We start from the raw sequence: 15,257 nt of genomic DNA on the forward strand, positions 1-15,257 counted from the left end.
TGGTGGAGTCCTAGGTGGAAAGGGGCATCCCATGCAGGAGGCAAGGAACCAAACGAAGACAAATCATCAGCAGGACAGAGATCCAGAGATGACAAAGCAAAGCAGTAACACATTAATGCATTAAAACTCTCTGGGTAACTTACTGTGCTTGGGATGGGCAGACTTTGTTTTAAAAAATTTGAAAATTTTTTATATATCTTAAAGGACATGATCACAGCAGACCAGGGGATTTGCAACATCTTGGCAGCTGATACTTGGGTTGGTCTCTCTTTTTAAAACAGATCTGTCCTTCTTCACCATGGGTCTGTGAGCCCTGAATGCAAGGTGGATTCTGTTGCCCTTGTATTCTAGGTCTTGTACGGAGCCTGGCGCACAGGAGGTGGGCAATAAGCAGGTACCGAGTTTGCGATAACCACAGCTGAATTTATGAAGCCTTTGCCACACATGTGCCAGTCACTCTTCCAAGTGCTTTACGTGCAATAACCTTTTAATCTCACAGCGGGCAGCTCGGTAGGTGGTGCTGTAGTGTTCGTTTTACGGAGGAGGCATAGAGCGATTCGGTGACTCAGGTCACCCCGCTCGTGGGTGGTAGAGCCCGGGGAACCTCACTCTCGTTTGTTTCTCAGTGTCGGCAAAGTTCTGGGTTTTGTCCTTTGGGTTTTGCTTTTCCAGTCATTTGACGGTATCAGATAAATGCTACTTTTCTGCTTCTCCCCCCTTGTACCTGCACATTTGGAGGCTTTAGGACCGTAAGACATGATATAATAATAAAACCAAAGAGCCCCCAATATCAGTTCACACTACTTTACCTTAGGAGAGAATTTCAGAAAGCTTAGGATGTTAAACCAAGAGCCTTAGATATCTTACACATACGGTTAAACTATCCCTAGAGGTGGGTGTCTGTGTGTCATATATAAAATATGGCTTCATGGCTGGTCTTGTGCAGTTTTCCAAAGGAGAGAAATGAAATTATATCACCCCAAACTGAATACAGCAGCACCAAGAACATAAGAAACTCCAAGACTAAAGTCGATTTTTTCAACAGGGAACGGAAATGGTCTTAGGAGTCTCCTAATTTTTTTTTTTTTTTTAAAGAGCAGGAGTACAAACACTGGAGACTATTTACTGGAGCCTTTTCATTGCACAGTCAGATCCGAAGAAATGAAGGGACCAGTGGAGTTGAAGCTCTGGTCCTGTTCCCTGATGCCTTGTCCAGGGTCTCCCCACAATGTGCCCCTGGAGCTGCCCTTCCTCATGTGGTCCCTCCCGCCGCGGACTTGCTGCAGGCCCTGGTCTCCACTCTGCTGAGATGTGCAGCAGGGGCTGGCCTTCCCACAACAGGAAATGCCAGGACTTCGATCTGCTCCACCAAGCCTGCCGTGTAATCCCCTGACCCGAACTTGCCTGCCAAACTTAAACAACAACAGCAAAGACAACACAAAGGCCCAGGGTTTGACCCATGGCGGCGGGAGAGTCAGAATTTCCCTGCAGTTACCATGGCTCTGTTTACACATTCTAGGGATGGGAGGGTTTTGCAATCTTCAGAAGAGAAGGGAATCTTTGATGTGTCTTTTCATTTGGCCCCAAACTGATGGAGTAAAATCACAGTCCCCAGCAATGCCACTAAGAACATCGGCAACACCTGAAGCAAATCTCTCTACATCGAATGAAGTAGAAAGTCTCTCTTGGGGAGCCCCCATCACACTGCCCTTCAAGGATGTGGCGGGGGGGTGGCAAGGAAGAACTGCCAGGACACAGATCCTTTGCGATTATTAAAAGACAGACGGGATAAGCCAAACTGCTCCGTGTGAGCAAAGTCGTAGGGACGGAGGGTTTGTGGGCCGTCAGAAAAGGACGGGCGCGAGAGAGTGGAGGTGAGCAGCCAGCAGGCTGCCCAGGGCCCACCTGTGAAGAGGACCTCAGGCACCTCCCAGGAGCAGGAATGACAAGGGTGGTGGCCTGTGCTGGGACTCACCCCTGTACTTTCAAACCTTTTCAAACCTCTTTGCAGACGGTCTTGTGCCCGTGGTGCCTTGGCGGTGGGGGGGTGGGGCGAGGGGAAGTGTCGGAATCAGGTTTGCAAGATGGTGCTTGGCAGATGAAGAAGATGAGATACGGCTGAAGCAAGAAGGAGGAGTCAGTGGTGTCTGGAGAAACCGCAGAGATTAGGGAGGGATGCTGGTTTCCCATCAGGGGAAGTTATGTTTAAATCCTAAAGGATGTGGTGGCCCCAGACATCTAGTTGGCTGACGCATGGGTAAAACAAGTGGTAGCACATTACTCAGATGGTAGACGCCCCTTCTGAGCGGCTGGTCCTCAGGCAGCCCTGCTCCGGGAAGAGAGAGCTCCAGAACACCGAGCCTGACACACACGTTCGGTTTGCCCATATCTGGGTTTGTCCTGTGCCGCCCTCAGACCCTGAATTTCGCCATCTTTCTAATCATGCCAGGCTTTTGTACAACTCCATGCTTCACCACTCATGGCTCTGTGTGCTCAGAACGTCCTTCCTCTGCTGCTTCCACGCTTCTTTTAGAATATCGCTGGAATGTAAGCTATTCTATGAAGAACTCTCCGATTCCCCCACAGAATTCAAGGCTCTCTCCTGGGCCAAATTAGGCGGCCCACCCCCAATTCACTGCACTGTGGGCACCAGTTGCAACTATTTACGCAAAGGAGAACGTAACTGAAGCAGAGTGGAGCCCAAGGAAACAGTTCCATTACCATTCGTTGAAGGGTAATCCATCTTCAACCCTGAGGAGGAGCCCTCTCTAGCCACAAACAGGGCCCTTTATTTGTCTATTCTTTCATTTACTCAAGCAGCTGGAGCTGAGCCCCCACGGCTTGCCAGCACAGTGTTAGATTTTGAGAAAAATAGAGTGAAAAGAATAAATCTGCCACCAAGATTGTCTACATTTATAGAAGAGTATGTTTTGTGAGGGTGACGACATAAGTAAAGGACGGAGGCCACTGAAACTCCTGGGACCCCAAGGCTCTGGAGGGCAGAACCCAGAGCAGAACTGGCTGTACTGTCTCATCTGAGGTCTTTGGGGACAAGCCAGAGAGGTCACCCTCAAGGTCAGTCTTGGAGATGAATTCCTAGGAGTGCATTGGCAAGTCAGAAAAATCCAACAACACTTCTCTTTGTAAATACCAGAAATCCCTGCTGACCGAAGATTTCCCCATTCTGAGTTGCATCTCACATGTCATGACCCCATATCATATCTGTTCACATGCACACACAATGATTAAGGACAGCACCATGATTGTCCCGTATTCTTCAATGAGGAATAGTGTATTTCCTTTTTTAGTAGCGATGTTCCTTTTTTAACCTATTGAAATGCAGAGTACTGAATTCTGGGCCTGTTCTAGGACTACTGCTTGGAGTGTGTGTGTGTGTGTGTGTGTGTGTGTGGCGCGCACGCGAGCGCGCATGAGAATGTGTATTTGATGTCCACTGTAAAGAAGATGCCTGGCAGTCGCTTGGCTCTTCACCCCTCCAGAGTGGGGGGCGACTCTGGCTGTCCTTGGAGACATAGCTGTGAAGCAGTTCAACTTGTCTGGTCCTATACAAGTTATATGATTTTCCCATAGCTCGGTTTTCCCACCTAAAAAGTTCTTGCCACAGAGAAATGTTAGGATGAGTGAGCATGATAATGAACCTGGAAATAAGTTCATTATTCAAGGCCAGGTGCTTATTGTTAATTGTATGCGCACCCTTGTCAACGTCTTCAGTATGCATCCCTCTTGCTCCCAAAGAAACATAGTCACAAAATCCACGGAAGGTGATGTAGAACTAAACCATCAGATGAAGTACTACATTATTGGATTCCCCCTTAAACTGCCAATAATTTGGAGTATCTGGAGACTTTGTGAGAAATCCTGACTCTGCTGCCAATTAGAGAAGACTCTCAACTCAGGAAATACCCCTGTTAGTTGTCAAAATTGAACTTTCTTGCTTTCACTGAGGTCTCGCAATTTCAAGTCTTTTTTCTTTGTCTTCTCTTTATACAGGAGGATCACTGTTGGTTGCGTGGAATCTCAGAAAGTCATGCTTTTTTATATTATGCATTTCGATATTCCCTATTAAAGAGGACCACCAAGAGCTTGTTAGAAAGTTGTGTTCATTCTAAGTTTAGCTATTTAAATAGTAGATATGTCTCCCTTAGGATATGATGCTTATAGAACTGGTTAAAGTTTGGATAATTAATGTTGAACTTGTTCACATATACGGCAGAGCGTTTGACTTCGTAGAGCCATTAATTGAGTGTTAGACACTGTGTTAAGCTCTTTGGGGATAAGTCCAAGATTAGTGAGCTATAGATCCTGACCTTCAAGTAGCTAATGGTCTTAAATTTTGATGCAGAAGAAAAGGTCAGTAAAATACCCTGGAATGCGGAAAAGGGAAAAATGAGAAATTAGTCCCGATGGGAGCAATTCCAGTGTGTTTTGTGGAGATAGTAGCACATGAGCTGTGCCTGAAGGACTGGTGGGATTTGAATGCAGAAAGCTGGAGCGGAGAAGGTTCTAGAAGTCTAGAATCAGACTATGATTTTCAGGGCACTGTGTAAGATCCTTTGTAGAGCTAAATTATGTTATCTGTTCCTGTGGGATTTATTTATTTTTATCTGCTGAAACATTAGAAAGGAGATTTGGGCTGCTTAACCGCAAGGCAAAGGAATTATCAGGGCCAACAAAAATGCAAAGTGATCAGTGCCGCCTGCAGCCTGCCCCAGCCAGCCTGGAAACCCCTTCAGGTCTAACACAACCCTTTAGATCTCAAGTATCCCAAGATTGTCCTTCTGTTTCAGAAACCAGGCCTGCCTTCTTCAGGTGAAAGTATGACTTCTCTGGAAATATTGGATGAAACTAGGGGGTGTTGGGTAAATCACACCTCACGGTCTGGTACCTAAGTCCCTTGCTGTATTTTGACCACAATGGCTGCCAGGTCACCTTCCAAAGGCAAACACAGTGTCAGCACCAGAAGAAAGGGCAACAGCTCCTCTAACTGAACATAATGAAGGGAGGGAACATTCTTCACCTCAGGGCAAACAGAGCAACTTCATCAAGCGACAGCTTCTTGCCCTATTTTCCTTTGGGAGTATGAGAGAGCCGCACACAAGGGAAACACAGCCAAACAGGAACCCATGGAACTCGCCGCAGTGCTTTCTCTTGAAGGATTGAGAAAAGGCTTTGGTGGATGTAAAGAGGGTTTTTCTTCCTCCCTCCTCTTTGCAAAGCAATGTAATTTCCTCCCTTGATTTCTGGGCAGAAAATTTGCATTCCAATAATATGTGCTTTAATTGATTGCAGCTGTTAAATCCCTTGGCTTACGAGCATATGGTTCAGGATATAACAGACCCATGGAATGTCAAATTCAATCATTCTTCTCTCCATATGCAGGAAACTTGACAAAGGCATTGGGAAGAGGAAGGGTGAGGGGGCTGTGCCCAGTTTGCACACAATAGACTTTAGGGGTTGAGGGCAATGAACTTGAATCTTCGCCCCTCTATCTTTTGATCCCATTAAGTTTTCAGACTTGCACCCTGGCTTCTAAATTGGTGAGTGATAGATCCAGGGAGGCCTGTTGCTTTGGGAGCGATCAGAGGATGAGGAGGACAACTCCTGGCCGGGTGCGCCTGCCCGGGGACGCTCCTTCTCACCGTCAGCCCTTAATGCCTCCACCAGATTGTACCCCGGGCCATGCTTGCGCCAGAGCTGCCTACTGGTCAATTTATGGCGGAGTCTAAGATGTTTTCTTTTCCTTTAAATGATGAGGATTTGAGAGCAAGTTCAGGATATTAGCATATCCACTTCCCACTCTCCAATATATTTTTATTACTGCCTGGCAAATCTTTAAATCTTTAAACATTGTTTTCAGTGAAAGAAAAAGGGAATACCTCAGCATCAGGCTGTTCATAGAATCACTAACTGTTTGGAGAATGTATCAAATTTGCCCTGATCTACATACATGAGGCATAACTTTCTGCAGGGAAAAGAAAAACCTAAAGTGTCTGTGTTAGAGGAGAAAATTGTATGGATAAAAATATCTATGTTTGTATCTCAGATTTTATCTTTGTAGGTAGAAAACCCTCCCAAACCATTCTGTCTGTGGCCACCACAGTTCCGTTCAGTTCCTGTTCATCCTTGATTCAGAAAGGACCCAAGACTTCCCTCCCTGCTCCCTCCGACGCAGTGGGAGCCTGGGCCTGACTTAGCTCTGCTTTGCAGGGGCCTGAGTCCTGGGCCAGCCCAGCCAGCTCTCTGCTCCACCTTACCACCCTCTCCATCTGGCTGCACCCCGCTCTGGTCACTTACCTCACTCTCCTCCGCAGGGGGTGGAGGGACCTCCTTGATAATCTGAAAAGAAAAAAAAAAAAAAAAAAGAACAAGTCAGTGGAAATCTCCGGCCACCTGTTTTCCAAGAGGCCTGTTCTCCAGAAGGGTAGTATGGCTATAATTACCACTGTGATGGGCCCACGCAAGAAAGGCTGAGTCAATGCCATGATGTGTCTTTCTGGGCAGAATAGCTCAGTTAGTTAGAGCCTGATCCAGACTGAGGCTTTTGTCTTCAACTGTGTCAACTGTGTCTGTTTTATATAGAGAAAAAAATGTTCCACAAGGGACAGTTTCATCTCTCATTTCTTATTACCCAGGTAGCTGTCTTGCAGATTTATTCACGCATATGTTCATCCAGTTATTCATGCATCAAATCGTTTATCTACCCATCCAAACATCTGCACATGTGGCAGAGCACTGTGCGCCGCACAAGAGAAGATGGTGCTGCAGAGATGAGTCAGGTATGCACCACACTCAGGCTGTTGGCAGCCTTGTTAACTGCCACTGGTCCCAAACGGTACCTACCCAAGGAGGGAGGGTGTGATGGTCAGGCAGACCAATTCCTGACAGAGGGCAGCAAAAGAGGGGTAACCAGGGATTTCTTTTAGGGCCCTGACTTTTAAGGGGCACCAAGATTTACATTACAATATTATAAGATTGTATTCTGCAACTTCCCCATCATCAGGACTGAAGAAGAGAGACATGTGGACACTCCGGGAGGGGAGAGCAATCCGGAACTTCTTCTAACCAATGAGAGGATGATTGACGCCCGGGAGGAGGACAGTTCGGTGACCGTGAGCAGCTTCTCCTGCTTGTCCCCAGTTTGCACGCCTCATGCGTAAAAGGAAACCACGTAACCCTGCAGTTAATTAGATTTAGAGTCTTTTATAAAGCAACTTGGCCATTATCTACTGTGACTCCACCAAGTCCCTTGGAGGCTCCCTCCTCTCACCCCAAGCTTAGAATTTTGGGTCCCCTACATGCTGTCTTTTCCTTAGAGAATTCTGGTAAACACAAAGGTCATTCTATATCTCTTGGTGTCCTAGTGCCAGGGCTGGCCTGGGCCACTATGAGCATGGGTGCTCAGGTCCTTCCACAGGACCAGCCAGATCCTTACTCTTCTAGTTGGAGAGCTCGCCTGGCTGCTGACCTGGCTGCCTTCTAGGCATCAAGGTCTTCCTCACCTGTCCTTCCTGAGCACATGTCTCCTTTGATCGGATGATTTGGGGACCTCATTGGGGCTCTGATCCCCACTGCTATCACCCACACTACCACTATCTGTAATATCATCTCTGTATGTTGAGATTGGCTACTGACTTGAGGTTGTACTAACACCAGCCAGGGAAGGGAGACTCCAGCCATCTAAAAGGATGGTATTCAATTAATTAAGAGGCCAAGGTTAAGGCCTCCAGGGCTTTCAAGCTGTCATTTCATCTGTGCCCACTTCCTGGCCACTGTGGGAAGCCTGCTGAAGGTCTTTGGAAAGCATGAAGCCATGATTTTGCTCACCCACTCAACACTGGCTCCGAATTCCTTAAGGAAATCTCTGGGGAGGGCCATTACTGTCCAATGCTGACTTCCCATTGTCCCAGAGGCGGGGATGATTTTAAAATAAGAAATGGCCGGAAACTGGAGGGAGAGGTGAGGAGGTGGGGACAGCAATCTGGCATGGGTCTTTTCTCTTAGGGCTGGGTTGGGAGGGGAGTGAGAGGGAGAGCAGGGTATCGGGGAAACACAGACAGACGTTAACAGAAGAGCCGTGGGCAGTGTGCACAGCAAGGACGCTGGGTATATAGAGGTTCCGTGCAAAGCAGCTGGGCTCTTGTCTTCACGGCGCTGCCAGCTTCCTCCCTCCCTGCATGGAAGCACAGCATTGTTGTCCAATGGGAACCCCAGACCTGCCTTTTTCTGATTGTGAAGATTTGACCAGTTCTTGAACCTCCCTGGGCTCTACTGTTCTAATCTGTTAAATGGGAGTAACGTAACCTTGTAGAGTCATGATGAGCAATAATGTTTGTAAAACAGCTGGTATAGAGTGGGTGTTCAATAAATGGTACGTGCCATTATTATTATTATTATTCTTTGCCTTCCTTTTCTCCTTTCTCTATCTCTTGCCTTTATTACCTCTTTAACAAAGGTTTCACTTAACCCCCTGCATATACTGATCTACTAATGACTATGTATGGTGGTTTCCATAAGATGAGTAAGGCAGGAGACTGGTGCTCAGACAGTGGTCAGGGGGCTTGAGAATGGCCAAGGGACGTCAGGGTGGTTAGCACTAGGGTGTCTCACCACACGTGTGTAGGCAGGTGACATGAACCAGGAAGTGCAGCACCAAGCGGCCTACGACTCAGACCAACCCAACTGTGGTTGCCATTCAGAGTCACTTCCTGAGTATTTACTGAATTCCACATCTAGCAATGTCCCAAGGGGAACCCACAAGACAATGTCAGAATACACAATGTATCAAGTATTAATCAAAGGTGGGCTAATTTGTAATCCAGGTTCCATGCTGACACACTGTAAATGGGCACCTGAGCTTCTGGAAGAATGCCACCATGCTCAGGTAAATAGGATGAGGCACCTCTAATCTGGCCTTACTGGCTGGGTGCCTGGCAGTACTGAGCAGGAATGAAGAGGAAGTCTTCCTATTGCTTCAAGCTCTGCCACCATCAGGCCTCCCCTGGGACAGCAGGAGAGCGTTTCAAAGAATGATCCAGACAGGCGACGTTGAAGTCATTACATAACTATTCCAAGTCATGAAGCTAGACAGGCTGTCTGTGAGTGAGCCAAACCCCTGTGCCAAGACCAGCACACAGGCCACCCAAAGGAATGCTCTGAGCACAGGGACATGTCGGCCCTCTCCACCCCAACCCTCAGAGGGCCAGAGCCCATGCCTAGGAGAGCAGTTGGGCAGCACACCGCATCGCTCTCAAGCCTGCGGTAGGTACCACTGCAGCCTGGCTGCACGGAGGGGCCTGGGGCCCACGGGGTAAAAGGCCGACTGCCTACCTCCACGATGCGTGATGTGCCCCCACCTTTCCACCTCACCCCTCTTCACTCTCCCCTTAACTTTCTGCACTTCAGCATCTTAGTCACCTTCCTCCTCCTTCCGTGCACCCTGCTGGTTCTCACTTGTAGCCTAAATGCTTTCTACCCCACCCTGCTTTGTCCCTGTGCCTGCACATAACCAGGTTCACACCGACTCACTGACTCATCGACTCAGATCCGTAAATACACCCACCCTCGAAGTCGCCCCTGACCTCACAGCACAGGTAAGTTCCCCTTTTTGGGATCTCACAGAACCCAGTGTCTCTTGTAGCACTTTTAATGATAATTAACAGATGAATTCAACAGTTCTTTGCTTCCAACTAGTATGACTAGAAAGCATTTAATTCTAACTAGAATGTAAGCTGGAGTCAGCTGAGCACTGCCAAGCATAGGCATGATTTGGCCTACTTCCCTTCTGAGAAGGTTCTGGGAGATTCCGCTTGGTTGTGAGTGGGCTCGTCAGATCTTTCCCCATTAGGAGGGACAAATAGAAGATGGTAAGGTTGAGGAGTTCCTTAGTAAAATGTTTCGAAGGAGAACGCTCAATAAACATATTTATAGGATAACATGGTGGCACTGAATGGCAGTACTGGGGACAAATCTGGGGCCATTTTTCATATTTCTCCTCCAGAGGCCAGCACCACTTCTCCACTTACTGGCATCTTTAGCTTGGATATTGTGGATGGGCAGAAGGTGACCATTTGCTTCCTTGGGACAACTGCCCTAGAGATCCTTCTGCATTAATGGTTGGACTGGTGACATAGAGGGGATAAGAAAAATGAGACAGAATGTGGACTTTTGAATTCTATTTGTGTTTCTTTGCTATCTGAGAACTTCTTGAGACTGTCTCTGCTGTGAATTGGGAGCAATGACCCTTCTCCCTTATCACCGGTTTCAGCCATGTTTGTTTAGGTAGACATGAGATAGGGCCGGATTTGACAAAGACTGTTGTATGGATAAAGGAAAGAAAAGATCGGGTAGAATCTTACTGAACTGAAACCTTACTGGCAACTTCTCACTGAGTCAAAACAAAGTACAGTTTTGTGTACACCCCTTAGTCTGACTACTGGAAATGGTAATGGTGAAGACAAGGAGATAGAGCTGACGTAGCACAAACACGGTCGGAAGATCATATACACCCAGGTTCTCGTTGGTACCTGGGAACTGTACTCTGGCTTTATGAGTCAAGTTCACCTGTTTAGGTCTCTGTAATGCTCTCTTTTAAAATTAATTTTATAGAATGTTAAGGTAAAAAAAAAAGCACCTGCTGAGTTTATTTTGCTTATTTTTTTTTCTCTAGAAGTATTCAAGTTTTGCTCCTAATTTGTCTGTTTTGATCTTTGCCACTCTGTTTGCCCTTGCTAACTTTACTGCTACTGTCTTGTGCAATGGAATGCAGGATGCATTCTACCCAGTTTTTAACACAAGCACCTCTTCCTTTTCTCAGATGATAGCCACACTGGCTCACTAGATATTCCATTTATTTATTTTTTGTTTTTGTTTTTATGTTTTAAAAGATTTTATTTACTTATTTGAGATAGAGAGAGAAAGCACAAGCAAGGAGGTGGGACCAAGGGAGAGGGAGAGGCCAACTCCCAGATGAGCAGGGAGCTGGACAGACATGGGATTTGATCCCAGGACCCTGAGATCATGACCTGAACCGAAGGCAGACACTTACCCAACTGAGACACCCAGGTGCCGCCCCCCCCATTTTTAATTTTTATTTATTTATTTATTTATTTATTTATTTATTTATTTATTTTTATTTTATTTTTTTCCCCATTTTTTATTTTTAAAGATTTGAGAGAGAGAGTGAGTGAGCACAAGCAGGGGGAGAGACAGAGGGAAAGAGAGAAGCAGACTCCCCACTGAGCAGGGTGCCTGATGTGGGACTCGATCCCAGGACCCTGGGATCATGACCTGAGCTGAAGGCAGACGCTTAACCGACTGAGCCACCCAGGCGTCCCTAGATGTTCCATTTCAAGCTGTGAGTCAGGTCAACATGCTCATGAGGAGCAGGAGAGGCCAGGCCTGGCTATTCCCACATGGTCGCCGGCTATGTCCCCACCACCACAACTGCACATTTCTCCTCCTTATCTTTCCTGTCTCTGCTCTCTGTGACAGCAGTTGGCTGTCGGCTAAGCTGTACAAGCTCATTTTAGACAGATGCTCATCTTAGGGCATGAGAAGTGGGACAAAACAGGGGACTTCTTTTGGATTCCCTTTCTCCATAAATTGTATTTAGTGACTCAGGATCCTTTGTGCATGAGCTGGATGAGAAGCATCTCCTGCAACCCCTCTACACTGAAGGTGCGGTTCTCTTGTTGCAGAGTAGACCCTTCCTTGACACCGAACCAATTGTGTTGCCCAGGCAAAGTTCAAGAGAACTGCTTAAAAATACTAGTCTGTTAACAAAATTCAGCACATGTCCTCTAATTTGAATGAGTTTTAAACTTCATGGAGTATCAGAGTTACCTGGAGGGCTTCTTTTTTTTTTTTTTTAAAGATTTTATTTATTTATTTAAGAGAGAGAGAATGAGAGATAGAGAGCACGAGAGGGAAGAGGGTCAGAGGGAGAAGCAGACTCCCTGCTGAGCAGGGAGCCCGATGTGGGACTCGATCCCGGGACTCCAAGATCATGACCTGAGCCGAAGGCAGTCTCTTAACCAACTGAGCCACCCAGGCGCCCTGGAGGGCTTCTTAAAACACAGATTTCTGGCTGCACTCGGCAGTTTCTCATTAGTAGGTCTAGGGAGGGGGTCTTTGTATTTCTTTCTTTTTCTTAAAGATTTTATTTATTTGAGAGAGAGAGACAGAGTGCATGAGCAAGGGGAGAGGGAGAAGCAGGCCTCGCCCTGAGCAGGGAGCCCAATGTGGGGCTCGATCCCAGAACCCTGGGATCATGACCTGAGCCGAAGGCAGACGCTAAACCAACTGAGCCGGCCAGGTGCCCCTGGGTCTTTGCATTTCTAACGAATTCTCAAATGTTGCTTCTGCTCCTGGTCCATGGACCACACTTTGAGAATTATGAATTAGCTTATTTCTAACAATGCTAGCCTCAACTAGATATGCGGGGGCCATGTTGTTGCATCAGGTCAGACACTCCTGTTGAGAGTTGCTTATGGCTGATTAGAAACACCGGCTTCGAAAATGTCTCAGTCTAAAAATTATGGTGTCCCCTGCTTTATTATCAGGAGCTATGGGATCTCCATAGCCCATATGTCAGCGTGTTGGGGAAGACACGGAACTGTTTCTGGAGGAGACTCCCAGCTCTGCTCGCAGACACTCTCTGGCTTTCTCTAGTGAGCATTTGTGCTCATCTGTGTGCAGAGCTGGCCTCTTGGACCCAGCCCTGAAGCAATCCCAGCCACATAGTTCCCTGGGAGCTAGGGACACAGATCTCAGCCTTCACGGTCTGCACCATTGTCAGTTAACACAATGAACTGTGTTTGCATCTTTCTTCTGTACCGGACCTCAGCCCCTAGAAGACATGGGCATACTTGGCCAGCTTTTATCTCCTGACACGTAGCCCGGTGCTTGTTACTCCGTCACTATTTCTGGGAAGAATGGGGGTGCAGTCTTATGGCAGAAAATGTAAAGGAAGCATTCCTCATTAGTCTAAACTTCCTTGCCTCTCCAATAAGCCCTCCGGTAATACAAGACTCAGGACTGGTCTCCTGTCTCTCAATTGTCCATATAGATGCTTCTTTAGTAGTTAATACACTAATAGTGCCAACCGCTGAGAGTCGATTGTGACACTTAGATGCATCATGAGGCTCTTATTAGGGTCATAGGTTGGATTTATATTAATTACAGTACTTCACTGGACACATCTATACCCCATTCTATTCCCTAACCCCAGCTTCCATGTAAATTCACATGCATGTAGTTCAAGAATCCACTTTCCAAGCATTGTGTCCCAAACTAAATTTCTAATAAGGCTTCCCGAAAATTTGGAAGTGACATGTACAGTCCCTTTTGTTACAATACAGGCATGTAATATGTGAATTTGTTCATATGTGGTAGGTAAACTGGGCATAAAATCAGTAAACTATGAGATCATGTTACCTCAAAATTTGATTGTTCATGAGGTAAAGGAGAAGGTAATATATATATATATATATATATACATATTATATGTATTAATTTTTTGTGTGGTAAAAATCACACAACATAATATTAAAGTTTTTAAAGTGTGAGGGGATTGTATTTGGTGCCGCTGAGTAGCATCGGGTGAATGTGAAGATGCTGCCCAGCTGCCATCAGTGACCTGGGAGGGAAACACAAACCCTCACACACCACATCCGTTTTCTCACTTCCCTTCACCCTCGTTCAATGCCAGTGTATATCATGCTCCTGAGCCTCTGTACTTTTCCTCACGAAAGTATTTACTAGAGCATCCTCAACACGAGTATGTGTCCTGGTCATAAGAGTACAGGCAGTGAGTGAAGGAGGAGAGGCTTACACGTGTGGAGGAGAAGTTGTGAGGAGATGAGAGAAGATGAGGCATCGGAAGACCCATGGGAGTAAAGGTGCCCACACTGAGCTTCTTCAGAGGCCACACAAGAGAACCAAAAGAAAGGAGAATGAAACTGAACGGGGCCATCATTGGCTTTGAAGGGGATTAGAGGCATGCACCATGGATTGAAGAAAAGGCTCTAATGCCCCGAGCAGCAGAGAAGTACTTCCATGGCATTCGGTCTTACTTAGAGCCACACAAATAGTCTTTTTTGTTATGAAAAGAAGAACCTGGCAAAACAACAGAAGCTGGATTTCTATTTTAAGCTGGTGCAGAAGGAATAACAAGACAGTGAGTCACAGCCATCTACCTCTGGTGTCGTGACACTTTGTCCTAAGAATGTCCTTCCTTCCGTCCTGTCTCTGTCACTCGAAGCCACAGTGCTACATCATACTCACATGCACCAGGAAACTTCATGTGTCTATTTTTACAAACCAAGGCAAAGTGGTATATTTACTGTCGCATAATTTAAATTAGGGACTTACGATGCTTAAAATGGTGGAATTTTTATTATTAATTTTTAAAAGTGGTATGTTTTATTAGACTGCACAGTTTTGAATGTTCTGCTTTGAACTCATGTCCCCCCTTAGTCCTGTTATTTTTATGGGGCCAAAATTCCATAATGCAGTGATATTTTTAAGAACACATGTTATAGGAGAAATGACAGTATTTGGAGAACTTTTTTTTTTTTTTTTGAAGAACTTTTGAGGTACCTGCTAACTTAATAGCCATTGCTAACTTTGGAGAGAACACAGAAACTCCTGACCCAGCCTGACTTCCTTATCTCACATCCGGTCTCCGTGCTTTCCATATGTATTGGAAAACCTCAAGGAATCTCAGTAATTATATTCCTTTGGTTTTTGGTAATTTTGGATTGTGAGCTCATGGGTACTTTGCATTTACCTGAGAGAATCCTGTGAGGATTGGGTTGAGGACTCCACCTGCCAGAGAGGATTTGAGGTTCCTTCTGCAGATTCCTAAGTACTTCCAAACTGACCACTTTTCTTAGTGTGCAATTTACAGAACCACAAGTAAGATATATGTGAATTCTAAAACTGAGAGGTTATAGTTTTGAATTCTTAGGGACACACACACACACACACACACACACACACGCGCGCACCAAACCCATGGCCCATCCTTTTACGCAAGTTCCCAGCTTTAGGCAGAAGACTCCATTGCAACTCCCACAATTTTATGGGCCTATATAAGGCTATTAAAACAAAGGTCTAGGTTATTGAGATCAGAAAATCTCCTGCCCCTCGGACTGCCACTGCTTTAGGGTCAGTCAACCATCTGGTTTCCAGATCCTTCTTTATTTTGGCCCTGGAAATGTCCTCTATTTTCTTAT

The 15,257-nt window shown here is 46.1% G+C and overlaps 1 protein-coding gene across 1 annotated transcript in view; it reads right to left on the minus strand.

The window, feature by feature from the left end:
• The window catches only part of ANTXR1 (ANTXR cell adhesion molecule 1), a 216,110-nt gene that overhangs the window by 62,682 nt on the left and 138,171 nt on the right, over positions 1-15,257 (minus strand). The window contains exon 14 of the mRNA XM_027621494.2: positions 6,316-6,357. Coding sequence (XP_027477295.1) covers positions 6,316-6,357 — 42 coding nt within the window. The remainder of the gene's footprint in view (positions 1-6,315; positions 6,358-15,257) is intronic.

This window comes from Zalophus californianus, chromosome 8 (assembly GCF_009762305.2).
Source record: "Zalophus californianus isolate mZalCal1 chromosome 8, mZalCal1.pri.v2, whole genome shotgun sequence".
Classification (NCBI taxonomy): domain Eukaryota; kingdom Metazoa; phylum Chordata; class Mammalia; order Carnivora; family Otariidae; genus Zalophus; species Zalophus californianus.